At 38.2% G+C, this 26,368-nt stretch overlaps 1 protein-coding gene across 9 annotated transcripts in view; it reads left to right on the plus strand.

Moving 5' to 3' along the window:
* Csnk1g3 (casein kinase 1, gamma 3) overlaps window positions 1-26,368 on the plus strand; it is a 93,603-nt gene that overhangs the window by 40,823 nt on the left and 26,412 nt on the right. For all 9 annotated transcript variants that reach the window (XM_006526230.2, XM_006526233.2, XM_006526232.2 and 6 more), the window contains exons 4-6: window positions 3,696-3,765; window positions 14,071-14,219; window positions 15,895-16,129. In XM_006526230.2, the coding sequence (XP_006526293.1) occupies window positions 3,696-3,765; window positions 14,071-14,219; window positions 15,895-16,129 (454 nt within the window). The remainder of the gene's footprint in view (window positions 1-3,695; window positions 3,766-14,070; window positions 14,220-15,894; window positions 16,130-26,368) is intronic.

The raw sequence follows: 26,368 nt of genomic DNA on the forward strand, positions 1-26,368 counted from the left end.
CTGATTGTTATTCTACAATTATTTCTTTTAATTATTGGCTTATTAATTTTTCATCTTTAGATTTATAATTTGGATGTTCATTCACAAGGAAAAGTGTTTGCACGAGTGGGCTTTGTACCCCTGGCCCTGACGTCAAGCTGCAGCTTGAGACGTGTAGGTGTCAGTGCTTTCTCTGTGAGGAAAACTCTGTCTTTACTTTGGCAGCATCATGGAATGAAATATTGTAGTTGGGCAGTATTTTTAATTTAGGAAGGTTTTTTCAAGTGGATAAAAGCAAAATTTTTCTTTCTGATTAGACAAGGTAAACATGCCTTTAGCATTCAGGATCGTATTTGAACACACACTTGGGTGTCAATTATCCTCTGAAGTTTTTTTTCTACGGGTGTTTTATAAATCCAGTAAAGCTGGTTGCTGCTAGACTTTCAGGGATTTAAAAATCTGTGAGTGTGGGTAGTAGCAAGAAGAGCTGACTGTCTCGGGAGTATTCCCAAGTTTATGTGCTCAGAGCAACAGGCACAAATCAGATCTCTTTGGAAGTATTTGTACCCTGGAACTATTTTTATTTATTTGCCCATTCATTCATTCACTGAGACAGAGCCTATTTAGAACTGAGTGTTCTAGAATTCACTTTGTAGACCAGGCTGCCCTGGAACTCAGTGATCCACCCGCTTCTCTCAAGTGCTGGGATTAAAGGCATCTGCCCCTACGTGGTGCTAGGAGCCATTTTTATAAGGCATATTTTCTTATTCTGGTTGTTGGTCCAGTTCCCCTCGGATCCAGATTGACTTGGTGCTCTCATTCTCCTCGCCCTGTCTCCCTTGTCCGTGGCCTGTGCTATTAGGGTGGTATGAGTCAGACGGCTAGAGGAAGAGGCAGTGGGAGGAAATTAAAAAAAAAAAAAAAAGAAAGAAAGAAAGCAAGCTTTTGAACTGCAGTGGAAAGTCCCTGCTGCTCGATGTGTGCTGTTTCCCGTCTTTTCATCGAAATGAAGATAGGCAGGCAGTTTGTGGCATCACTGAGACACATGGGACTGACGCTGGGCTTATGCAAGTGAATTCTTACTGGTTTCAGGGTCTAGTCTCTGACTTTATAATATAACTTTATAACTTTACAACGTCTGTCTGGGTTATGACAAGATAACCACTGTTGTTTTAAATTGGATTTATGGTAATCAGTCATGAGAGTCAGTTAATATAACAAAGCTCTTAGAGATGTCAAAATTGAGAAAATAGTTTTTACTTTTTGATAACATTTTTAATATTAAGGTTCCACATGCCCAAATTATTAGAAATATTGTTTTGTTTTTAAAAATACTAGTTTGTTCTTTATCAGTGTTATAAATGTAGACAGTGTATCTTGACGTTATCCATTTTCTCCCTCCCCTCTGTCCCCTTCTACCTCATGTCTATTTAAAAACAACAAAGCAAAGCTCACCGAGTCCAGTTAGTGCTGCTTATGCTCTTGTGTAGTGGTGTTGGCCTCTCCACTGGAGCATGGTCAACCTGTCATATACACACCCCCTCCCCCAGTTCACTTCCCCTTCTCCAGCTGCCACCAACTGCCAGCAGCTCATCAGCTAGGGAGAGTGCTTTCTGCATCCCTCCCTTCCTCCGTGCTGGAATGTTGATGGGCTAGGGCTTGTGCAGGCAGCCTTAGCTGTCCTGAGTTCATGAGGGCAGTGGCCATATCATGTCCAGAAGACAGCATTTTCCAGTACCCCTTCCCTCCTCTGACTGCAGTTCTCTCTGTCCCTTCTTCAGGAAGGGTATATTCCTTGAGGTTGCAGGAATGAAGGGGATATGGGGAATTGATGGCCATGTCCTATTTACAGCTGAACACTCAATCATATTTATTCTCAAGACTTTGACCAGTTATGAATCACTGCATTAAATAATTTTTAAAGGCTAAATGGAAAGCCAATTTAAGCAGATGAGGCAAGTTAGTATATAGGACTCATAGAAGAGAGACTCAGCATACAGGAATTGTACAATATTTGAATGGGCATTTTGATTTTGTTTGGAATTGTTCTTTTTTTCCATGTTCTAGCCCCTTGAATGGCATTGGAGTTGGATGCCAGGATAGAAATGTGTGGTGTTCTGTACTAGTGATGTAGTGGCCTTAATGAACAGATCTATGTGTAGACAGTATATCCTGTGTGAGACAGCAGCCACTGCTAGGTTAATTGCTCCCTGTCTAGTTAATTCACCAGGTAGAACCCTTACGTCCTGTTATTTTCAGATTTAGAACTTGTTTGTTCTGTGCCTATCACTGGTGACTTAGTAAGTAAAACAAATCATGTCATCGTCCAGCCTCTCTCTATGGACTGCATATAGGACGCCCCCCCCCCCCCCCCTCCTTTAATCTGACTGCCTTTTTAGGCAGGGTTTCTTATAGCCCAGGCTGGCCTTGACTTTGCTATGCAGCTTGAAATGGATCTTCTTGCTGCCACTTTGCAAGTGCTAGGAGTACAGGCGTGCACCTCCACACCCAGCCTTTTCTTTTTACGTGCTGTGATCAGCATTACATACACACAGTTTTCTCATGATTTAGGGTAATTGGCAACGTTTTTACTTTTCTATTTTGAGGTAGGATTTATAGCCATATTCTCTCTATATTTATTGGAAGGTCAGAAAATGTTTTACATTTTGGTCCTTGGTTTACTGATTTCCATGTGTGTGGTTTGATGTTTTATTATATCTCAGTGCAATAGGTAAGGTGTAATTTTGTTTACAACCAACTATAAAGATAGTCACTTGAAAATGTTATGTCTATATATTTTAGACATACCTCATTTCTGTATTTTGGTGAGGTAAAGGCACTCTTTGATATTTTGAAAGCAGGTCTTAGTGACTAGTTTAGTTCTGTATATTGAGAAGGAGGAACCATAAAGAATTTTAACCCTAAATTACAGATGAGGAACTGCAGTATACAGAAAGCTTAGCTAACTGTCCAAATGTCTCATAGCTAGTGAAGTGGGAAATCAAGGGTTCAAACAAAGTATAATTTGGTTTCAATCTCTGTGCTTTTAACTATTGCTCTGTATTGCTAAGCTTACTGCTTTCTAGAAGTAATCCTTTTATACTAAGTTTCCAGTAAGTTTCATTCATATATGTATGTAATATGTGTGTATATATGTGTGTGTGTGTGTGTGTGTGTATAAGTGTATGTGTATATATGTGTGTGTGTGTATACATACATACATACACACACATATTCATTCATTCTTGGGCTTCTCATTCTTGAGTCTGGGTGTTGCTTGTGATCACCACTGCCCTCTTCCCATCCAGTGCCTTCTCACTATGTTGTCAGATATCTAATAACGTATCATTCCTACTCTCCCCTCACAATGCATCTTCATAGTTTTCCTGCTAACCTTTTACTTCCCTTAGTCTCTTGTTTTTGTTGTTGTTGTGTTTATCTTTTGTTGCAGAAAACTGTTTCTAATTTAATTACTTTTTTAAAAATTCTGTTGGTTCTTTTGATAGTATTCTGGCAAAATACCTATTCTACATATGTTTGTAGATGGTATAAATTTATTGAACATTGAGCATCACAATGTTAATTTTATATGGATCTTAAGATATAGAGATAACTAGTAAAATATGAGAGTGTATATATGTTTAAACATTTGGAATTATAACCTAGTAGTTTTCTTTTAACTGAAGTGCGTTTTGTTTATTGAATTGTTTGCCTAGGAGCCCATGAAATCCAGAGCACCACAGCTGCATTTGGAATACAGATTCTATAAGCAGTTAGGATCTGGAGGTAGGTTATATGAATTTTAAAAATTGTAATAACACAAATTGTTATAATAATTCTTTAGTTTCAAGATATAATATTTTAAATTTGATTACAGAATCATTTCTTTATTTTTTTTTTAAATTGGGGCTGAAGGTATGTTTCAGTAGTTGAGTGCTTCCTGCTCTTTCAGAAGACAGGAGCTCCTGGCACATGTGTCAGGAGGCGAGCATCCGCCTGCAACTGCAGCTCCAGGTGATGTGCATGGTGCTGCACATGTGGAGGGTGGGGTCTTGTTGCAGTCGGTTCTCTCTCTCCACCTGTGTGTCCTGGGATCTAAACTCAGGTTGTTAGGCATGGTGGAAAATGCCTTTACTGCTGAACTACCTCCTTAGCCCAGGAGGAGTCATTGTTATAACTGCCAAAGGATGCTGTTTTACTTAATAGTCCTTAAAAAAAAAATGAATGTGATGGTCATAGAGAACATTGTGACAAAATTAATTTAATCTTGCAAATTTTATCCATAGTGTTAGCCTTTTCAGCAGTATTTACTGGTGTTATGATGGGTATAAAATGGATCTATAAATATATGCACATGGTAATTCCTGGAGCCCAAATTCACATATGGCAGATGTATGAATTTGCAGGATTATCCTGGATGCTATCTGGGCAAGCTCTAAATGCAAAATGCAAGTGTCCTTATTAGAAAGGCAGAGACGTTTGACATATACAGAAAAGAGTGTGCTCATGGAGTGATGTGAATGAACCCAGGAATGCCTGCAGCTCTGAGATCGGGAGGGAGGCCCCTGGGTTCTCCCTAGAGTCTGTAAAGGAAGTCTGGCCCTACCTTGATACAGCCTCATGAAACTGGTTTGGAACACTGGCCTCTAAGGTGTAATGCAATCAGTTTTAAGCCATCAGATTTGTAGTAACTTCTTAAGAGCAGGTAATACAAGTAAAATACTCATACTTTTATATGAAGTTCTTGAATTTCAGGGGGAATAGAGATTTTTGCCATTGGCAAAATATTTATGGTAAAACATTCTACTTATATGTCACATAACACACAATAATTGTCTTCATATTGAAGGTTTTCAGAGTGCTACTTTTATGTATTTCATTTCTTCTAATTGTAATGATTTTACTTGAATGACTTTTCTGTAGTAGGATATATTGTTCCCCAGATTTAATAGAATTTATTTATTTATTTATTTATTGATTTATTGATTGATTGATTGATTGATTGAATGCACTATAGCTGTCTTCAGACGCACCAGAAGAGGGCATCGGATTCCATTACAGATGGTTTTGAGCCATGATGTGGTTGCTGTGAATTGAACTCAGGACCTCTGGAAGAGCAGTCAGTGCTCTTAGCCGCTGAGCCATCTCTCCAGCCCCCAGAATAGAATTTCTTGATGTGTATAGGTATAGGTATAGGTATAGGTATTTACATTCAAGTTGGTAGGGCTGTTCATTTCTTATAATGCGGTTTGCATTTCTTCCATTGAGAACATACACAAATGAGTATTCCTTGTAATGTTAGTAAACTTGAAAATTTGTATTATTGAATATATTGCATATTTTTATATATTATCCTTCCCCATTTTTTCTGAGTACTTTTGCTTTTAAGTCTATTTATCAGATATTATGGTAGCTGTATCTGTTTGTTTCTTTGATCCTTTTGTTTAGAATGTTCTCTTTTTCTATCCTTTTACCCTGAGATAATGTCTGCCCTTGATGTTAAGATATGTTTCTTGGAGGCAGCAGAAGTTAGTTAGACTACGTTTTCCTTGGAGATTTCAGAGTTAATTATTAATTTGTAGCATTTATTCTTGTTATTTTGTTGTGGTAGTATGGGCTTTTCTACCCCTCTTGATTAACTGTTCTAGAATTATTTATTCTTGTGCCCTCTTGGGTGTAGTTAACCTTTTCAGACTGAAGTGCCTTCTGTACAGATGGCTTGGTACAGGGCAGAATTGTTTAAATTTGTTTTAATTGTGAAATGTTTTCCTTTTTCTGTTGATTGTGATCGCTTTGCTGAGTATAGTAGTCTGGGCTGGTGTTGGGGTCTTTCAGAGCTTATAGAACATCAATTCAGGCTCATTTGGCTTTCAAAGTCTGCATTGAAAAGCTAGTTGTCATTTTCATGAGCCTGCCTATGACTTGACCTCTTTCTCTTGAAATCTTTAATTGCTTTATTTATTCTGTACATTATTGTTTGGATTATTAGGTTTATAGGGAGTTTTGCTTCTGGTCAGGTTTATTTGGTATTCTGTATACTTCTTGTACTCTTGATAAGTATCCCTTTTTTTAGGTTGGGGGAATTTTTTTCTACAATTTTATTAAAGATATTTTCTGTGCCTTTGACCTGGTTTTGTTTCCTCTGCCTCTATATCTAGTATTTACAGGTTTTGTTTTTTCATTGTGTCACAAATTTCCTGGCTGTTCTGTGCCTGGGTCTCTTTTTTAGATTTACCACTTTCTTATTTCCTCTGGCTGAGCTATCCATTTTTTCTATCTGTCTTCAGGATCTGAAATGTCGCTATGTTGAGGCTTTCTTCTGTGTGGTTTTTTGTTGTTGTTGTTTGTTTGTTTTGTTTTGTTTTTTAAACTTCCTGAGTTTTTCATTTCCAGTTCTTTAGTGATTTGATTCTCTGGTCAGTTCTACTGCTCTGTCTTGAATTGTTTTCATTATTCCATTATTCCATGTGTGCTATGCTTGTCGTTACGGCATTTATTCATATTCTGTTTAATGTTACTGAGCATAGTCTTTCTCTTTCTACTGGCTGCTTTCTAGTTGTTTTAAGCTTACCATTGCTGTTACTTAAGAAGGCTATTATTTTTACATCTGTATTCTTTTTTTAATAGGTTATTTTATTTATTTACATTTCATATGTTGTTCCCCCTTCCCTGTCTCCCCTCTGCAAACCCCCATCCCATCCCTCCATCCGTTTGTCTCTATGAGGGTGCTTCTCCACCCACCCACCCACTCCTGCCTCACAGCTTCACTGAGGCATCAAGCCTCCACTGGACCAAGGGCCTCCCCGCGCACTGATGTCAGATAAGGCCATCCTCCGCAACTGGAGCCATGGATCCCTCCGTGTATACTTTGGTTAATGGTTTAGTCACTGGGGGGTGGGGTTGGGGGTGGGGGTGGGGGATCTGGTTAGTTGATATTGTTCTTGCAATCCCCTTCAGATCCTTCAGTTCTTCTCCTAGCTCTTCCATTGGGATCCCCAGGCTCAGTCTGATGGTTGATTGTGAGCATCTGCATCTGTATTGGTCAGGTGCTGGCAGAGCTTCTCAGGGGACAGCTATACCAGGCTTCATTCAGCAAGCGCTTCTTGGCATTAGCAATAGTGTCTAGGTTTGGTGTCTGTACCTGGGATCGATCCCTAGGTGGGGTGGCCTCTGGATGGCCTTTCCTTCAGTGTCTGTTATTTTTGTCCCTGTATTTCCTTTAGACAGGAACAATTAAAAATTGGTTAAACATTTTGAGATGGTTGGGTGGCCTCATCCCTCAACTGGGATTGTGCCTATCTACTGGAGGTGATCTCTATAGATTCTCTCTCCCCTTTGCTGTTGGGTATTTTGATCAATGTCATCCCTGTTGGGTCCTGGGAACCTCTCCCTTCCTTGGCGTCTGGGACTTTCTTGTGGTTACCCCCAGTTCCATCCTCCCCCAACCCCCTCTATTGCCCGCCATAATGCTACATATATCTATTAGTTTTTCTGACCCTCTGGATTTCTCTTTTATATCTTTTCATACCTGATCCTGTACCTCCCCATTTTTTCCCTCTTCCTCCCCTCTTGATCCCAGGTCCCTCCCTCCTACCTCTGATTATTTTGTACCACCCTCCCCCCCTTTTTTGTTTTTAAGATTTATTTATTATTATACATAAGTACACTGTAGCTGTCTTCAGATACACCAGAGGAGGGTGTCATATCTCATTATGGACGGTTATGAGCCACCATGTGGTTGCTGGGAATTGAACTCAGGACCTTTGGAAGAGCAGTCAGTGTTCTTAGCTGCTGAGCCATCTCTCCAGCCGCCTTGTACCCCCTTTTAAATAGGACTGAAACATCCATACTTTGGTTTTACTTCTTGTTAAGCTTCATATGGTCTGTGAGTTATATCGTGGGTGTTCTGAACTTTTGGGCTAATATCCACTTACCAGTGTGTACATACCATGTATGTCGTTTTGTGTCTGGATTACCTCACTGAGGATGATATTTTCTAGTTCCATCCATTTGCCTGAAGATTTCATGATTGGGGAAAGATCTTTACCAACCCTGCATCCAATAGAGGGCTGATTTCCAAAATATACAAAGAACTCAAGAAGTTAGACTCCAGAGAACCAAATAACCCTATTCAAAATGGGGTACAGAGCTAAACAGAATTCTCAACTGAGGGATCTCGAATGGCACAGAAGCACCTAAAGAATTATTCAACATCCTTAGTCATCAGGGAAATACAAATCAAAGCGACCCTGAGATTTCACCTCACACCAATCAAAATGGCTAAGATACAAAACTCACTCACTCAAGTGACAGCAGATGCTGGCGAGGATGTGGAGAAAGAGGAACACACCTTCATTGCTTGTGGAATTGCAAGCTGGTACAACTACTCTGGAAATCAGTCTGGCAGTTTCTCAGAAAATTGGAAATAGTTCTACCTGAAAACTCAGCTATACCACTCCTGGGCATATACCCAGAAGATGCTCTACCACGTAATAAGGACACGTGCTCCACTATATTCATAGCAGCCTTATCTATAATAGCCAGAAGCTGTAAACAACCCAGATGTCCCTCAGCAGAAGAATGGATACAGAAAATGTTGTACATCTACACAATGGAGTACTACTCAGCTATTAAAAACAATGACTTCATGAAATTCACATCTGTATTCTTGTAATGGAATGTTCTCTTTCCCAGTGAGTGCCTAGTGGCACTCCAGTTTAATGTCCCTGCTTTGCAGGGAATTTCCTGCCACCAGTTGGCTCCACTTTAAAGAGAGACTTCTATAGTCTACCACATTATTAATCTATAACTTTCAATATTTTCAATATTCATATGGGAAACATTGTTTCCTATATGTGAATAACTTGGCTTTTTGAGGTTCTTTGAATTATGTAGATCTAAACAATACTTTGGTGATAGCAACAGTGGCTGCTACTAAAATTAAAACTTCATAGTATTGTCTTCTAAGAAATTAGAAAACCCTCCCTCCTCCTTCCTGCTGCCCCTCTGCCTTCTTAATCCTGTCCTGTGAAAAGTCAGGGCCTTTATTCTTTCCCTGTTTCCATCTGCTTAGCCACACTGTCTTACATTATTTAGCTCTGTTTGCTGTGAAGTGAATGGGAGGATTCTGTAATGTATGGGATTTTAAAATTATACTTTTTGAAAAGAATTTTGATTATGTTGTAAGTCCTGTAAATGCCATTGATATCTAAAATTCATCTTTTTCATGGTTTCCTGATCATGCTTTTCATAATCATTGATTAACAAACAAATTACTCGGGCATATTAACCATGTCTATGATCCTGTCACTCAGAAGTGTGAGGCAGGAGAATCACGAGTTTGAACTCATCCTGGACAGCATATGAGACCTGCTCCTAAAACAAGAAGAAGAAATTTAAGAAAGCCTCCTGTCTCTCCCTCTACAGTTGCTGGGATGAGAGGGCTTACAGTACCAAGTCTCTTTAGGTGGCACATCTCAGACATTTCCTGCTGAGGGTCATTTATGCCTTTAAGATTTTTTTTAGAATCTCAAGAACCTTTTGTTTTGGATTGGATCAACAAGAAATTCAAGTAAATACTAAATAGTAAAAAGTTTCCAAATTGTCATTTACAGTAATAGTCGAAACATTTAAAAAATCAAACTAAACTTTCCTTTTCAATATAGATAAATGAGAATGTTGTCATTGCTTCACATGTTTTGCAAATATCTTAAATATCCAGTTTAATAGAAAGCAGCCAGCTTCTCATATCTTCAGTTCATTGTGATAGCATGTGTCCAGGAAAACTTACTGTTTTCCAAAGGTCCTAAGTTCAAATCCCAGCAGCCACATGGTGGCTCACAACCACCCGTAATGAGATCTGATGCCCTCTTCTGGTGTGTCTGAAGTCAGCTACAGTGAACTTACATATAATAATAAATAAATCTTAAAAAAAAAAAGCAACAACTTACTATTAACTTGTTAGAAAATCAGAGTGAAAAAGGTAAATAACACCCTCGTGACTTTATTAAATAATTTTAATAGTGGTTGTTTCCAGAAATGGTCTCACAGAGCAATGTTGTTTACAGGCCACTGTTGTTTTCAGACCTCATATTGAAACAGCTTTGATGAGTTATTTGGCTTTTAAACGATGGATACCCTTTTGATAGTGTATTAGTTATTTTTCTCATTGCAGAAGAAACAGACCAGAAAGTAATATAGCCCTAAAACCTGACCCCAGTCTTCTCCATCCCACTGTGAATTCCAAAGTCCCTCCCCCTTCAGGAAGAAAGCTCCTAGAGCAGCAGCCCTGACTAGGAGCCAAGCGTTCAGATACAGACGCTCGGGGTGAATATGGGGGAGGACATTTTACACTCGAACCAGGCACCATACCAACCATGAAAATGGTAGTTCCTTAGAGTTTAGTTGCAATGTAAAGTTTGAAGCTTTCACCCTGAGGATGTGTGTTAAAATTCACTTCACCAGCTGTGATTTTGCATCTCCTAATCTTTCGGAAGACGCTGTTTTATTAACATGAATGTATTTCACCTATTGACCTGTTTCACTGTCCATACTGCACCATAATAGTATCACCAGAACTTTGTCAGAATAATCTTTTAAGTATTATAAAATTATTAAAGGCATCTTAGTAGATACAATTTTTATAAAATTGTAATTACCCCTTGCTTAAATTTTTTTATTGTTTTTGGGTGGAGGGAGTCCTCCTTGGAAACACTTTTGTCAGTTTTTCTTGAAGAGTTTCTCTGTGCATTCACTCATTCTCAAGGATGCTTTGTTTGTTGTACTTGTCAAAGGATAGGGCTTCAACAGTTTACAGATTTTACTTGGCTTTATTTTTTCCTTTTTGTTTATTTCTTGACACAGGTCTTATAGCTCATGTCGGCCTCAAAACCCTGTGTATTGGAGGAAGACCTTGAATGGCAGACCCTCCTGCTTGTTCTTCCTCAGTGCTGGGCTTACAGGTGGCACGCAAGTCACTGTCTAGCTTAGAACTGACCGTTTTAACCCATGTTAGAGATTAAGACCAGGACCTTATGAATACTCAGCAAAATTCCATCTAAGCCCAGCTTTCTCCTCATGTATGGTGGCGCATCAGTGCGCCTTGGATTCCAACACTGAGGAGGCAGAGGCAGGTGGATCTCTGAGTTGGAGGCCAGCCTGCGTAAGGAATTCCAGGATAGCCAGGGCTATATATATAATGAGAACCTGTCTTGAAAACCAACCTGAAACAAAAGATTACATTAGTGTCTTACTGTAAATAGACTTGTGGTTTTCCTGCCTCAGCTTTGTAGAATGCCAGGATTACAGATCTGAAACACTTATTTCCATAAAATAGAATTAAGTATTTTGGTGTACTAAGCAGAAAAGAGTGGTTTTATACACAGAGAAAAGCAAAAACAAACAGATAAACAGACATATAAACAAACGATCCCCTCCCCCCAGGAACAAGGAACATGAAACAGACAGGCATTTCCGAGTTACTTCCCTCATAAGGTAATAGAGGGGAGTCAAAACAGTAGACACATGGCTGATCCATAATGCCAAATTATGTTACATCATTTTGAGTAAGGATTAAAGCAGAAGGCACTTAAATATCATGCTGATTGAAAGTAGCCCAGTTTAGAGAATTTTCCTGGTATCTTGACAGGTCAGATAAAGAAGTCTATTATTTGGTAACATGGGACTTTAGCGTGGGGGAGTTCATTTTTATTCTTTGTTCTGCTAAAGCATGGTTGAATTGAAGAGTTTAGAGTGGACATTAGTCTTTCACCATTAAGTATGGTGCTGGCTTACAGCTGATCATAGCTTTGCTTTATTGGACTTAAACAGCTTATGTTTCAAATTATGCTGAGAGTTGTGTTAGAGTTTTTTTTTTTTGCATTATAAAATGACCCCCCCCCCCCATCCTGTTATTGTAGTGAGTTACATTGGTGGATATTTTAATGTTAACCCCCAACTTTGCATTTATGGCCAAACTCTTTAGTTATGGTGTCTTATTTGCTTTTATATGCATAATACCTAAGTCAGTCCTATTAAGATCTCATCAATGCTCAACAATTGTTTAATGAGTAAGGAGTGATGTTCCATAAGCGTTTTCCCATCTTGGGTAGCATTTGAAAACATTGAAAAATTGACAGCAAAATGCTGTCGTGCAGTGACCCAGAATTTTTGATACTTGTTCAGAGTCCAGTTCTCTACAGCATTAAGTCTGAGAATGTGGTTTTGAATCGGGAAGAAGTAGAGAAGCCCACTTGTATGTCGTCTGGCATTAAGGAACTTCGCAGTCGCTTCATTTTTATGTCGTAGATCTGACAAATTCTGATGCTCTAGAGGAACAAACTAGAGTGAAATGTTTTCCTAGAGATTGTTAAATTGGGAACATAGAGATTAGCAACTTTCAGTGCTGTGGAGGAGAAAATACTATTGTAGGAAGAACTTTCAAAACTGTGTAGCTGAGAGCTATTGAAAACCCCAGTAGCAGTTCTGGGTCTTGACTGTACCTCTAAACTCTTACTGTAAATGATTGATTTTAGTCAAAACAGAACTTTAGTTGGAGTGAGCTTTAGTAAGTCTTAACACACATGATGGTGACTGTGGTAGAGTTGCTGACACTAGGCAGCGTGTGCAGTGCGGGCTGGCTCTGGAGAGCATGTGCACGTGTACGTGTTTCTGTCCCCGTGCCTGCCGCAGTTGTCTCATTCCATTCCTTCTGGCATGCTGTGCCATTCATCTTGACACTTGGAAAATGCTGCTCTTGAGAGTCACAGGAGGCCGAGTGGCAGGCACCCGGCCACCCAGGCACCCAGCAGCACTGATGAACTTCAGGGCAGAGGAGAAGGGGATGTGCTGCCTTCTACTTCAGCGTTCTTTTTTCTGCCCCGACAGTAATTGGTGCTCAGGTTTATAGGGTTAGCAAGAATTAACCACTTCCCAAAGTCTTCATTAAAGAGAATGGAAAGGATTTTGTTTTAAACCGTGTATGAAAAGACAAAAGGCAAAAAAAAAAAAAAAAAAAAAAAAAAAGAAAGGAAGGAAAACAAGTATTTGTGGTTAAAAAAAAAATCTTCATTTCTCCCATTAAACATTTATACATGTGGCATTAAGGTAAATAGGTCATTTAGTACATAGGTATCCATTGGAAATTTGTTATTTTTTTAAAATATGAATGTCAGACTTTCAGTTTTTGTTATTTTATATAACTTTATAATGAATTGTTAGTGTGTTAAAACATGAAGCATCATTATTTCATAGTTCAGCTCAGAGAACTCAGCTGCTGTTGAGAGTAGCAGTGCTAAAATCAGGGTGTGCGTCTGGGCTGTGAATGTAGTATACACCGAAGCATTATATCCTCGTCTCCTCCTGCCCTGCCCGCCGCCCCCGCCCCCCAGGTCTTTTTCTAATAAGTATAGAATTGAGGCCTTCAGCTCTTAGAGGCTTTCCACATGGCCTGTGGATCTCTTCATAACATGGGGCTTGTTTCTTTAAGGCTACCTGGACAAGCTCTGACTTTTGTTCTCTTGAGCTGCTTTTTAAAGGTGATGAGGTAAGGTTAGACTCATCTAGACATACAGTCTGCCTTTTGATTAACCTAAGATCTGCTGATGGAGACTGTACATACATTATACATGTGTGTGCGGGGTGTGTGTGTGTGTGTATGTATGCATGCATGCATTATATGACCCACACACCTTCCTCTAACTATAAGGGTGAATGAAATCTTATGAATTTCCCCACACCTAAGGAAGATATTTGTGTTGATTTTGCAGAATGCCAATCATGGAGTTCATAAAGACACAGTGACTGCCTTGTTCAGTAAAAATAGGATCTTTTCTGTTGTCTATAGAAATGTAAGGCTAAAGCTCAGTGACACGGCTTCTGCACAGGTGCAGCTGGCCTACCATGTGACCATCAAGGACTGGGTTTAGAGAAGGAGCTTGCATCAGAAATGTTTAGTGTATTTCTGGGAAATTTAATTTACTGTTAAGGTGCTTAAAAGTAGAAAATTTTAAATCCTTGTTTACTGGTTTTCTGGGGAAAAGGCTTAGTCCTTAAAATGATGAAATTATTAAATAGCTTTTTCTTTTTTCCTAGATGGTATACCTCAAGTTTACTATTTTGGCCCTTGTGGTAAATACAACGCGATGGTGCTGGAACTGCTGGGACCGAGTTTGGAGGATTTGTTTGACCTCTGTGATAGAACATTTTCTCTTAAAACAGTTCTCATGATAGCTATACAGCTGGTAAGTGGAGCAGGGGCAGTTGTTTGGACAACTGCTTAGTTCTTTGGTTACAGTCTCCTCCCACTCCTTCACTCTCTTGCTCCAGTCCTCAGTCTGCCTGCCTGCCTCCCTTCCTCCCTTCCTCCCTCCCTCCCTTCCTCCCTTCCTCCCTCCATCCCTCCATCCCTCCCTTCCTCCCTCCCCATGTAACCAGGGTTGGTCTCTTAACTCCCTATGTAGTATAACCTGGTTTTAAACTACTGATCCTCCTGCCTCTGCCTCCTGGTATTAAATATGTTGTCACCTGTAACATTTGTAAAAGTGTTCATACATTTAAGTTAAAAGTTCCATTAAAGATTTTTTGACTTTTTCATGTAGACCATATGATAGAAATTATTTTTTCTTTTTACAGTGTCTTTCTAGTCTGCATAGAATGTAAAAATTAATATTTTAATTGCTTTAAGGACAGAATGCTCATTTCTAGGTTAAGGTTTTTCTAATACTCTTTTCTTGCATAAGATGAAAACTTCGAAACCTCAGAAACAGAGTTCTTAATCTTGGAAGTTGACATTAATGACCTAATAAAGGAAGAAACAAGCAGATGAGAGATATACTTCAGTATTTAAATATCAGGGAACCTATGAGAAAACAGTTGAGATAATTTTTAAACAGTTTGATGTAAATGCTAATATAAGTGTACTGCAGATGTTTGAAATTGTTTTCATTCACTTCATTATTAATTCCACTTCTACAGATTTATATTGAAAATAACTTAGATTACTTATAATATTATATACACTAATAGATAAAATTGTAAAATAATGAGAAATACCCTATGGTGTAGAACTAACAGGATGAATGGGATAAATTATGAATAGTTATAAAGTAACACACAACTATTAAAAACTGCATTAAAATTTTTTGTGACCTTGATGTCTTGGGACTGTGAGCCACAGTTTGTTAATAAACAGACTAGAATAACCAATGTACTGTATGCTGATATGGCATTGTTAATCAGACTTGTCACCAATGGAAGAGTTACCTTATATCTAATGTTCTGTTTAGCTATTTTGTATGGTAAACATTTGAGAATCTGACAAATGGTTAATATAATTGTATTTTGTTACTATAGTTGGAATTCAAAAATTTCCATTTTCAAGATTTTAAAGTGTTTAATATTGTGGGCGGTGGGGAGGGGGGCAGAATCCATTTTGAAAAAAAATACTAAATGATGTTAATTTTTTCGTGCTAATTTTTTTTAAAGATAAAATTACATTCTTGAGTTTTTATTATAAAAATTGCCTGATTGTTGAACTGAGGAAGAATAAACTTAACTTTATGAGTGTGTCTTTAGTTTCAAATTTGAGATCTTTATTTTTAGGCCTTAAAGTTTTTCATCTTTGTAGTCTAGCATCCTCTGAAAATGGTGATTAAGTTTGATTTACTGATAGGAAATGCATTCCTAAAATTCAGACACTTTCATTTATCTGTGTCTGTAACAGCAAAGACTAAAGTCATAAATGGGTGTGTGTTCATTGAGGAACTAAAGACTCACACCATGTTAACTTTAAAGGCTTAAAACAATTTTTAATTGTTTATTATTATTCGTATTGTGAAAGTTCTGTCTTGGTTTTATCATGATTTTGTATGTTAGTGAACATCTAAAATAAAAATGCTTTTCTCTTTTCCCACTAAGATTTCTCGTATGGAGTATGTCCACTCAAAGAACTTGATATACAGAGATGTGAAGCCTGAGAACTTCTTAATAGGACGGCCAGGAAACAAAGCCCAGCAAGTCATTCATATCATAGATTTTGGTTTGGCAAAGGAATATATTGATCCAGAGACAAAGAAACATATACCATACAGAGAACACAAAAGCCTTACCGGAACCGCCAGATACATGAGCATAAACACACATCTAGGAAAAGGTATGTGAACATGCCCTAAGTGTGGGAGTTTGGGTCCATAGCCATGGCAGCAGTGTGAGTTGGTTTGCTACCGTGAGTCAGTGTTTGCAAATTAAAATAGCATGTATTGTAATTTTCACTCACCATATACCTATGGTTTTCTTTCACTTATAGTTAGATAATACTATGAGAATAAGGTCTGGTCCAGGGGAAATGTTTTCTATGGTAACTTGGAATGTCCAACCTTTTATAGAACTGAGGGATCCATTTAAGTATTCCTATTAAATAATATGAGGCAATGCCAATTTTAACTGAATTCAGTGCATGTGAATATTTTTATTGAGATTGTAAAGGCAGGCAGAGCTGGCTTCTAGATAGAGTATTTTTTCCTAGCAGTTATGACTTTGGACAAGTTATTAACTTTAAAAATATATTTTCTATGTGTATAAAGAATAAAATATCAACTATAGAGTATGTTTTATGTCTTTTTTTTTTTTTATTATTCAGGATCTAATTGGGACAATTCATTACATAGGTTTCGTCTCTATTAAAAACCAGGAATACTTCTTCTCCTTTAGGTCTTAATCTTAATAATTTTTTAGGAGCAAAAGTAATTTTTACAAATATTCTCAGTTTGGGTCATCTATTTTTTTATGATTAGATATTGGAATGCATGTTTAACTCACATCTATGGAGAAGCTTGTGTTCTTGTATTCTGTCAGGAGTCAGTTAGTGTAATTGGTCCCAGTTGGATCTAGTCACTTAATTAGGTGATGTCTGTTGGGTTTCTCCAGGAAAGTGAATGTTCCCTTGGTAACTAAAAAGTATGTTATAGGTAGATATTTGAAATTATGCAAACATTTTATTTAAGTTGTTGTTGTTGTTTCTCTTTTTGAGATAGGGTGTAGCTTCATAGCTTAGACTACCCTACAGCTTGAAGTCTTCTTTGTTTGGCCTCTCACATTCCAGGATTGCAGGCATGTGCCACCTGAAAGGCTCTTTAATAGATTTTTACCTAGTAGATTTACCACGTATTGATTTTTCTCTGTCTGTTGTTCCTTGCACATTTAGTAGCTGATAAGCTGACATCACAAACTTGACTTTTTACCCAGCTCCTGACTTGTATCTGTGCAGACTCTGGCTCTCTTAGTTTGAATTATTTAGTAAATCCATGGCCGCCATTGTTTACTTTGCTGCTCAGAGGCTCTCCCATTTGGCCACTGGTTGCTCATTCAAAGCAGGCTCCTCCTGACAATGTTCAGAGCATTCTTGGAGCACTTGCTGGTTTTGTAGTTTCTCTATTCCAGGTCTATAGGCGTCATGCCAATAAGATGTTCTGGTCTCTTAAATGATAGTATTAAATGGGTGTCTTCTTGCTATGTTTTGGTATTACCTCTAGGGTCTGGGAAATGTATATGTATCTGTACACAGAGAAAAATAGCCTATAAGCATACAAATGCACACACTAATTACATTTCTAGCAAAGGCTCAAGATTGTTCTGGTACTTGTGAGTTTTGGGTCTGTTTACTATAAAGTAGTATACCCTACCGCTATTTGTTTCCCTTCTTAGTTTCTTTGGCTAATATTGAGAAGTCTGCTCATCACTACTTTCTTATGTAGTGTTTGAAAGCCAGGCTACTCAGAAAATAGCTTCAGAATTGCTAAATGACACTTTGGTGAAGCAAGCCTACTACATAGAATATTTAATTAATTTTCAGTGTTCTTTACAAGACAGAAACAAAATTTATGTTAGATAAGGCAAAAATATTTAGGTATATAATGTATCAGCAAATATCTACACTGCATAACCTGCAGCTCATTCTCTTAGGAGCCTTGTGCTTTTGGTTTCTTATATCTGTGACTTATCTAGATTTAGGGGTTTTTTTTTTTTTTTTTTTGGTATAAGGTGAGATCTTGGTTGAGGTTTTATTCATGGTACGTTTGTTCACACTGAGTTGTGTTTGTATTTCTCTTAAAATCATTCTTACATTGTATTTACAGTAAGTTTTTCTGAAATCATTCTGTGTGCTTATATCAGCGGAAGCACAGACTTGGTTTTCTGCTTTTAGATTCTGTTCCTATTGTCGTAATCAGAAGGACTAGCCAGGAATGTGCAACAATGTTTTGTAGGTCGTCATTGCTTAAAGTACACAATAAGATGTGGGCAGGACCACAAAAGCTGTCTAATCCAACTTCCAGCTCTCCTCAGACTTCCTTATTACAGACTGGGTGTCTCTGCTCTGCTACTCAGTTCTGAGTTCATTAGTCTTGGGCATTGTTGCTGACAGCCTGCCTGATGCTAGGCTTATGGTACACATTCGAAATGTGTGAAAAAATGTGAAACATAAGATGATAAAAGACAACTTTTATTCAGGTAATATTTTTGGTAAATCTTTACAATAGCAAACTATCGTGACAGATTTAAAACACAATTGGGTAGCCTCTTAAAAATGAGGTCACACCCATATTTGCATGTGCATTGTCTATGAGAAATTTTCCTTTCACGGGAGTTGTTACAGACTATTTCAAAATAACTAACAACACCTCACAACTATTTTATTGTAAGACATGAGGTCACAACTTCCCTATAGGCTAATGTTTTTTCTGTGAACAATGGTATATGTAGCAGGTTTCTATTTGTAGAACAACGGGCAAAGTGAGTTATTAATCATTGTTGGGAAAGACCTTCAGAGGTTGGCGAAGTGGCATTTAACTGTTGTAGGAATCTATAAACAACACAAACTATCAAGATTTAGTTTACAAAGATCTACTTAGTCTAATGTAGATGGGTAATATTGATAGAGGAAGTGTTTGTTTGCCAGATCACATAAATTCCTAATATGAACTAATAAGAGTTCAGTGATGTTTGAGTGCGTTCTGTATATTCTATGAGTTGGTGACGTTTGTGACATGAGTATCTCATATTTGTTGAATTTGAAATATGGGATTTGGCGAAGAGGAAGGAACCAAGAAAGAAAGAAAAAGAAAAGAAGGAAGGAAGGGTGAACAGAGAAAACGTAATTTTAATTTTTGTGTCTAACTGAAGCCTTCACAGTTTTACCTAGTTTTTAACAATCCCCCTTCCTTCCTCATCCTGTCTCCTTTCTTTCCTTTCCATCCTGTTCTTTCCTTCCTTCCTCCCCTTCCCTCCCCCCTCCCCTCCTCCCCTCCTCCCTCCCCTCCTCCCTCCCCTCCCCTTCTCTTCCCCTCTCCTCCCTCTTCCTCTCCCTCTTCCCCTCACCTCCCTCTCCACCTCCCCTCCCTCTCCCCTCCCTCCCCTCCCCCTCCCTCTCCCCTCCTCTCCCCTCCCCCTGCTCTCCTTTGTTTTTCAAATGTTGGAGGGTCAAACTCAGGGCCTTGAATCTGCTAGGCAAGCATTGAACTATATACCTAGACCTTTGGTGATTACTGTTGAGGCATCAGATTTAGTCAGGATTTAGTCAGAAAGAGATGTTTCCAGCATATTATAGATGGATAGTGTAAAAATCACATTGCATATAGTCTTTCATTTTTAGTCTCCTAATATCTGTTGATCTTAACATGACATGAGGTTATTTATGCTCAGACGACAAATGCAGTGGTTAGCTTATATCTTTGCTCACGTCACTGTCCAAAGTGACATCTTCAGAAAGCTGTGCGACAGATAGGGATTCCATTGCCCACTAAATGAAACCACTGCCTGCTGCTGCTGCTGCTTCATGGTATTTTGAAGATGAGTTGTTTTATGTTAGCTCTAGTCAGATGTCTACTTTTGAATAGTTTTTAAAAATTGTTGTCAGTGGCTTTGAGGCTCATTTTTTTCTTTTCTTTATTGGATATTTTTCTTTATTTATATTTCAATGTTTTCCCCTTTCCAGGTCTCCCCTTTGGAAACCCCCTATCCAATCCCCCTTCCCCTACCTCTATGAGGGTTCTCTCCCACCATCTACCCACTCCTGTCTCCTGTCCTGGCATTCCCCTACACTGGGGCTTTGAACCCCCTCAGGTCCAAAGTTGAGGCTCATTTTTTATTTCTTGGATCACTTTTCTCCCTTTTTAAAAATCTTACTGAAGTATTCATCCTCCCCCCCCCCCCCACACACACACAAATAAGCTTAGAATATATTTAATTCTAGTTTTGGGAGGTTTTTTATTTTAGTCTATCAGTTTAGTCTCACTTTCCATCTTACATGTATGTAGTTCCTAGCTATAGCACCTGGCTTTTCCCTTAATTTGATTTTTTTTTTTCCTATTAACTTAGAAGCCAGGCTTACTGAATTACATCTAAATTGAGAGAAATTCCAGAAAGAACTTGAATTAAGTGACTCTGCACTGGATTCTTTCTTCTCAGAGAGAAATCTCCATGTTATAGATGTTTGTGATGGTGTTGGGCTGTGTGTCTGGATGAGAGATGAGGGCTGAGGGAAGTGGAACTGCACACTGTGCTCATGATTGTTTTGTTTCTTTTACGTTGAGGTGGGTCTTTCTGTCTACCAGTGTGGTGTGGAACCCACCTTCCCGGGAGCCCAGGGTGACTTGGAACTCAGTTGTGTTTATCAGGCTGGGCGTGAATTAAGCACTCTCCTGCCTTAGCCTTCTGAATGCTGGGATTACAGGCATGTAATCTCATGCCCTGCCCTTGTATTGTCATTGCAAAAATACCAAATCTCATTTTTATTTTGTAATTTGAAAGAGTGTGAGCTCAGTGAATGTTGTGGCAAATGTATTTCTGGGTATTGTGGATTTGAGAAAACTACTAAAACATTTTATAAGGAAATATTAAATAAAGCCATCTAAAACAGATTTTCTTTTCTTTTTAAAATATGTGTATGTATATGTGTTTGCATAGGAGTTCCTACATACAAGGAAGTTGTTTGTGGGGCCAGAAGAAGGTCCCGGAGCTGAAATGACAGGTGGTTGTAAGTTTCCCAGTCTGGTGCTAGGAATCGAACTCAGGTTTTTTAGGAGAACAACAAGTTCTCTTAACCATTGATCCAGCTTTCCAGCCCCTATATACAACCTCTACTTATAAATAGATTTTTTTTTCTATTTACAAAGAATATATTCTCTTGAGGTGTTTTTATTCTCGAAGTTCTCTTATCAGTATGCCTTTGTTGTGTTTTAGTAAGAAATGCAGTAATTCTATTTTTGATAATATATACATATATAATAGATTCCTACTTTTAAATGTGGTCTTTAGCGTATTCTGTGTTGAAATAGATAAATTTGAGTTCATGAAAAAAAGTCTTTCTAGTTAAAATTAAATTTTAATTGATATGGACAATTACAGATAATTGAATAGTACTATCATATCTAAATGGAGCAATGTAATATTGAATTTTTAATAAAAAAGCATTGCAGAAGGTTTGCAGCCAACTTGATTTCATTGTTAGGTTTTTCCAAGTGAACAAATTGATGAATGTATGTAGATCCCTGTCCTGTTAAGTTCTGGTAGTTATTTAACCTTTCTGAGCGCACGCTCCAGATAGGAGGTAATAGTTTCTGCTTTCAGTGAAGTTATAACTTTGAAACATCTGATATATGGCACATGGATGTATATGAGGCTCAGAAAATAGGTTATGCATATGTAACACATAATATTTCTAATGAGTAAGAGTTTAATTATATAGCTTAAATTTCTTTGAATTCATTTAAAAGAAATTTAACTGTACTTAAATCTCTGCTTTTAATCCTTTAAAAATTACATAATCATGACTTTGAGGGAAATACCGATTTTTAAACAGGCCTATTCAGTTAAATGCTTTAGAAAAATGCGAACAGGATTTAATAAGCACTTGATAACCTGTGAGGGATCTTTTTCATGTAATAGAACTCTTACAGACTTGGTGTGTGCCTTAGTTACTCTATTTCAAAGAGAAAGCTTTCTTGTAAGTTGTATTACTTCCCACTTGGTGACATTTATTTCCAGGTGTCAGTTGGTAAAAGAACACAAAGAAAGCAATTATGAAGGTAGAAGAGGTTTTGGATTGAATTTTAGTAGTGGGCTTACTTTACTAGCCTCTGCTTATGGCTTGAATTTATAATGCTTTGTAGATTATGAATCCAATACTGTCCTTTGATGGAGTGATGCAGGCGAGATAACTTTATGATCATTTTTGTTGACACTATGGTAACTAAAGTACTCCGATGGAATAGAAATGGCTTTTTGTGGTGTTTCTTTAACAAAGAACCCTATTCTGAGGCTAAGATTATATATATTAGTATGTGTGTATGTGTCCCACCCATTTATTTTGCATATGTGTGTGGGAGGCTGTTGGGGTGCTCATGTTACTGCCTGCATTTGGAAGGCCAGAGGACAACTCAAGGGAATCGGTTCTTTCAAGTCTTTGTAATTATATGCTATTTTACTTAAATGTGCGAGCGCACATGCACACACACACTCATATACTCTCTTATATGTTGGTGAATTTGACCTTTTTTTTTTTTTCTGGGTTTTGGAAAGAATAAAAGAAACAGCTCTTTAAATTTACGTAGGCCAGGCCTCGTGGCTCCAGGAGTAGAATCCAAGGCACAGTGGGTCTGAGACAGTGAGGTCACAAAGTCAAGGCCTGTCTTCAAGGCCATTTTGGCAGAGTTCATGAGAACTGGTCTCAAGTGAGAAACAAACAAGAAGGGAAACACTGGAGACAGTGCCCTGCCTGGGAGCTTAGCCCAGGTCTGGAATGCCCATCAGGTGCCCCCCAGGCCTGGGGGGAATCCTAAGAACCACAGAAGAGAAAGTGAATGAAAAAAACAAAGACAAAAGAATGTTCAGATTTTCATAGTATTTTTTCCTTAGGATAAAGAAATTCCTATAATTCACTTTGTTGAGTTTTTATTTAAAATAATATTGTGTGGTGCTGAGGGTCAAGCTTTTGTGCCTTGTGCAACCTAGGAAACGTTCAGTCACTAAGACATCCCCCCAGCGCTTGCTGAGAATTTTTATGATGAATGTATACTAGATTTTTCAAATACTTTTAATATTTCTGATAATTGAACAATTTATATCTTATAAATTTTAGTTAGGGGTGTGTGTGTGTGTGTGTATGTGTGTGTGTGTGCCAGCCAGTCAGTGTGAATTGTATATGAATGCAAGTATTAAGGAAACATGGAGGCCAGAGCATGACATCAGGGCTTGCTTTATTGCCTCAAAAGTTCTCATGGGATTGGCCACTTGCCTTTTTACTTTTTAGCACACAAGGTCTTGGGAACTGCTAGTTTCTGCCTCCAAGTCCTGGGGTTACAGGCAGTGGCCTCCATTTCTAACTTCTTATGTACTTGTTGGGAATACATACAGACTCTGCCTCTTGCTTACAGAGCAACCCTCTTACCCACTGAGCTATCTCCCCAGTTCCCATAGATCTACCTTTGAAAGTTAAATCAACCTTATTTTCTAAGGGTAATAATTACTTTGTCAAGGAACATTAGCTTCTTAAGGATTTTATGCTTGTTTATGAGGGATACCCTATGAAGTGCAGTGACTTTATGCAGTCACATCCTGACAACAGGTTGATATGAGTTGAGAACTTTTTTTTAAGTTTTGTTGATCTGATACCTTTGCATTTAGTAGAATATACTAGGCATGCCTCATATTTAGATAAGGTTTAAAATGTATTAAAATGTTTTAATTAGTTTAAAAAACTTTTGTGTGTGTATTGTGTGTGTGTGTGTGTTTTGTATGTGTGTGAGCATGTATGTATATACATGCATGTATATACAAGATATACCAGGGCACAGATTATTTAAACACTTATACATGTATGCTCATCCCAGAAAGCAAACATACAAAAGATTAAAGTTAACAGTTGCACTGAAGTCCACTGTGGTGAACCAGTGAGCTGTTGTTGGTGCTACTAACAGGAGTATGTGTGAGAAATTAGTGTCAGAAGCAGGATGACTCAAAAGCACCTGTATGATCAAAAAGCCCACTCCAGTACAGGCGATGACTCATGAAGCAGTATCCCTGGAGCTTTCTGCATAGCTTCAAGGCTGAGAAACAGGTTTGAGAGACTTCTATGACTTAGCTGACCAGTGTCTTCTCCAGTGGTTGTTTACTGATTCTATCACTCTGGTGGAACTCTGGAGACTCTTGCAAATGTCAGCTTTCCTAGACAAATGACAAAGTTTTTTTAACTCTCAATTGTCGTGAAGTCCTTTCTCGTCTCATGGAAGGAAGGTGTCAGAGGAAACTGCTACCCAACAGTACATGGTGGCCCCACATGTATGTGAAGGTCAGAGCATAGACAAACTTTCATGCTTGAGACAGGGTTTCTAGTTGTCCATTGTTGCATAGGTCAACTTAGTTGGCCTGGAAACTTCAAGGATTCTTCTCAGGTCATTCCATCTCACCATTGGCAAGCTGGGATTACAGATTCATGGTACAACATCCAGCTTTATGTGGCTCCTGGGGCTCTGAACTCTGGTCCTTATACTTGCATGGCAAGTACTTTATCCACTGAACCATCTTTTCAGTTCATGGTTTAAAGTTTAAGTTTCTTTTATTGGCCTAGAACTCTTATTTTGTCTTGAGGCAGTTCAGTAAATCTTGCAAAGTATTTGTCTCTTTCATCTCAGTTGAGTTGGCGTGATGTTTTCTTTTTATGATTTTTAAGAAGGAGTTTCTCTTTATAGCTCTGGCTGTCCTCAGGAACTCATGTGGATCTTCCTGTCTCTGCATTCCAAGTGTTGCAATTAAAGGTGTGTGCTCCCACCACCCAGCTAAGTTCAGATTTTTTTTTAAAAAATCAGTTTATTCAAGATCTGTAAGATCTAGTCTAATGCCCCTCTGTTGTTTCCATTACTATTAATTTGTGCTTTTTATTTTTTTAAGTCTAGTAAGAGGATTAATTATTTTATTGAAGCTTTTAAGTGATCAATTTTTCTTTTGTTAGTTTTTCCTGTTGAATTTCTGTTTTCTGGTCATTGGCCTCTTCAAATATCAACCTCTCCCCTCCACCCCCCGCCGATGCCCTACTTATTTTGTGTAGTATTGATCTAAAGAAGGATAAGGGGTTGGAATATAAAGTCCAGAATTTGAACATAGATAGTCATTTGAACATAGATGGTCAGCTGAGTTTTGAGAATAATGCAGAAACAGTTTTGGTGACAGGGAAAGTCTTATCAAAAAGTAGTATAGCCAGATGTCATTATTAACAAACAAAAAAAAATGGAACTATTATTTTATTCCATACCTAAAGCAAAAATAATTTATTTCAAGTGTATAATAGATTTTAATATAAGAACCCAAACTATAAAATCTATAGTTAGAAAAATAGGAGAAAAATCTGTGGTCTCAAGTGTAGTCAGAGATTTTTTTGAATTACAAATAAGTCAGTGTGAATAATAACGGAAAAAAAATGGTAACAAATTAGACTTGATGAAAACACAGCACACACATGTGCAGTTCATGAATGAAGAAGTCCAAGACCATCAGTCTTCAGTAAGATACTGTCCCTCCACTGTAAGCTTACATGTCATAAATACCTACCTGGGTAAGACATAAAAGAGTGACAGTATTACATTCTGAAATAACCGGCCATCTAATATTGCTGGTGGAGATCTGAAATGGCATACAACCTTTCTCAGTATACTTCAGAAGTGTCTTACAAAGCTGAGTACACACGCCATATGATGTTGTGATAGACCTTAGGATTTCCTCAGGGTGACTGAAAACCAGTGGTCACTCAGAGATTCAGGATGTACATCATTCTCTCCTTCCCTCGGCAGGGAGGCCTCAGACTGCAGCCTACTAAGGTGAATTAGGTGGCTGTCCTCATGAAAAATAGTGATCTCTTGATGCAGGGAGCATTACGGGCGAACCATGAAAATATGCTGAGGGAAAGAATCCAGATATGAATCTGTACTGTATAATCTATACTGTATGAAAATGAAATCTAATCTATAATGACAAGGAGTTAAGTGGGGTCCTGAGGCTAGAGGTTGGCAGAGGAAAGGGACATTGATAGCTGAGCTATTTGGAGTCTCTGGGAAACGTCTTGATTGTGGTGACAGTTATGCAGGTATGGTGTCAAGGGTATATTTTATTACAGCAAGCAGAGCTTTTCCTTCCAGGAATTATCAAACCTGACTATACTTCAGTGCCACCTAGTAAGCGTTTAAAGTGCACATAACTTCTGCTCCACTGTGTAAGAGGAGTCAGCTATCAACAGGAGGCTGGCTTCTTTGAGCTTTTAAAAGTTTCCAAAATGCTTTTAGTTCCCTTGTGGAGTTTGTAGATAATGCTTTCGTTATATTACTGTCCCTTTACGACTCCCAGAACC

The sequence above is a fragment of the Mus musculus genome, chromosome 18 (assembly GCF_000001635.26).
Source record: "Mus musculus strain C57BL/6J chromosome 18, GRCm38.p6 C57BL/6J".
In the NCBI taxonomy this organism is placed as follows: Eukaryota; Metazoa; Chordata; class Mammalia; order Rodentia; family Muridae; genus Mus; species Mus musculus.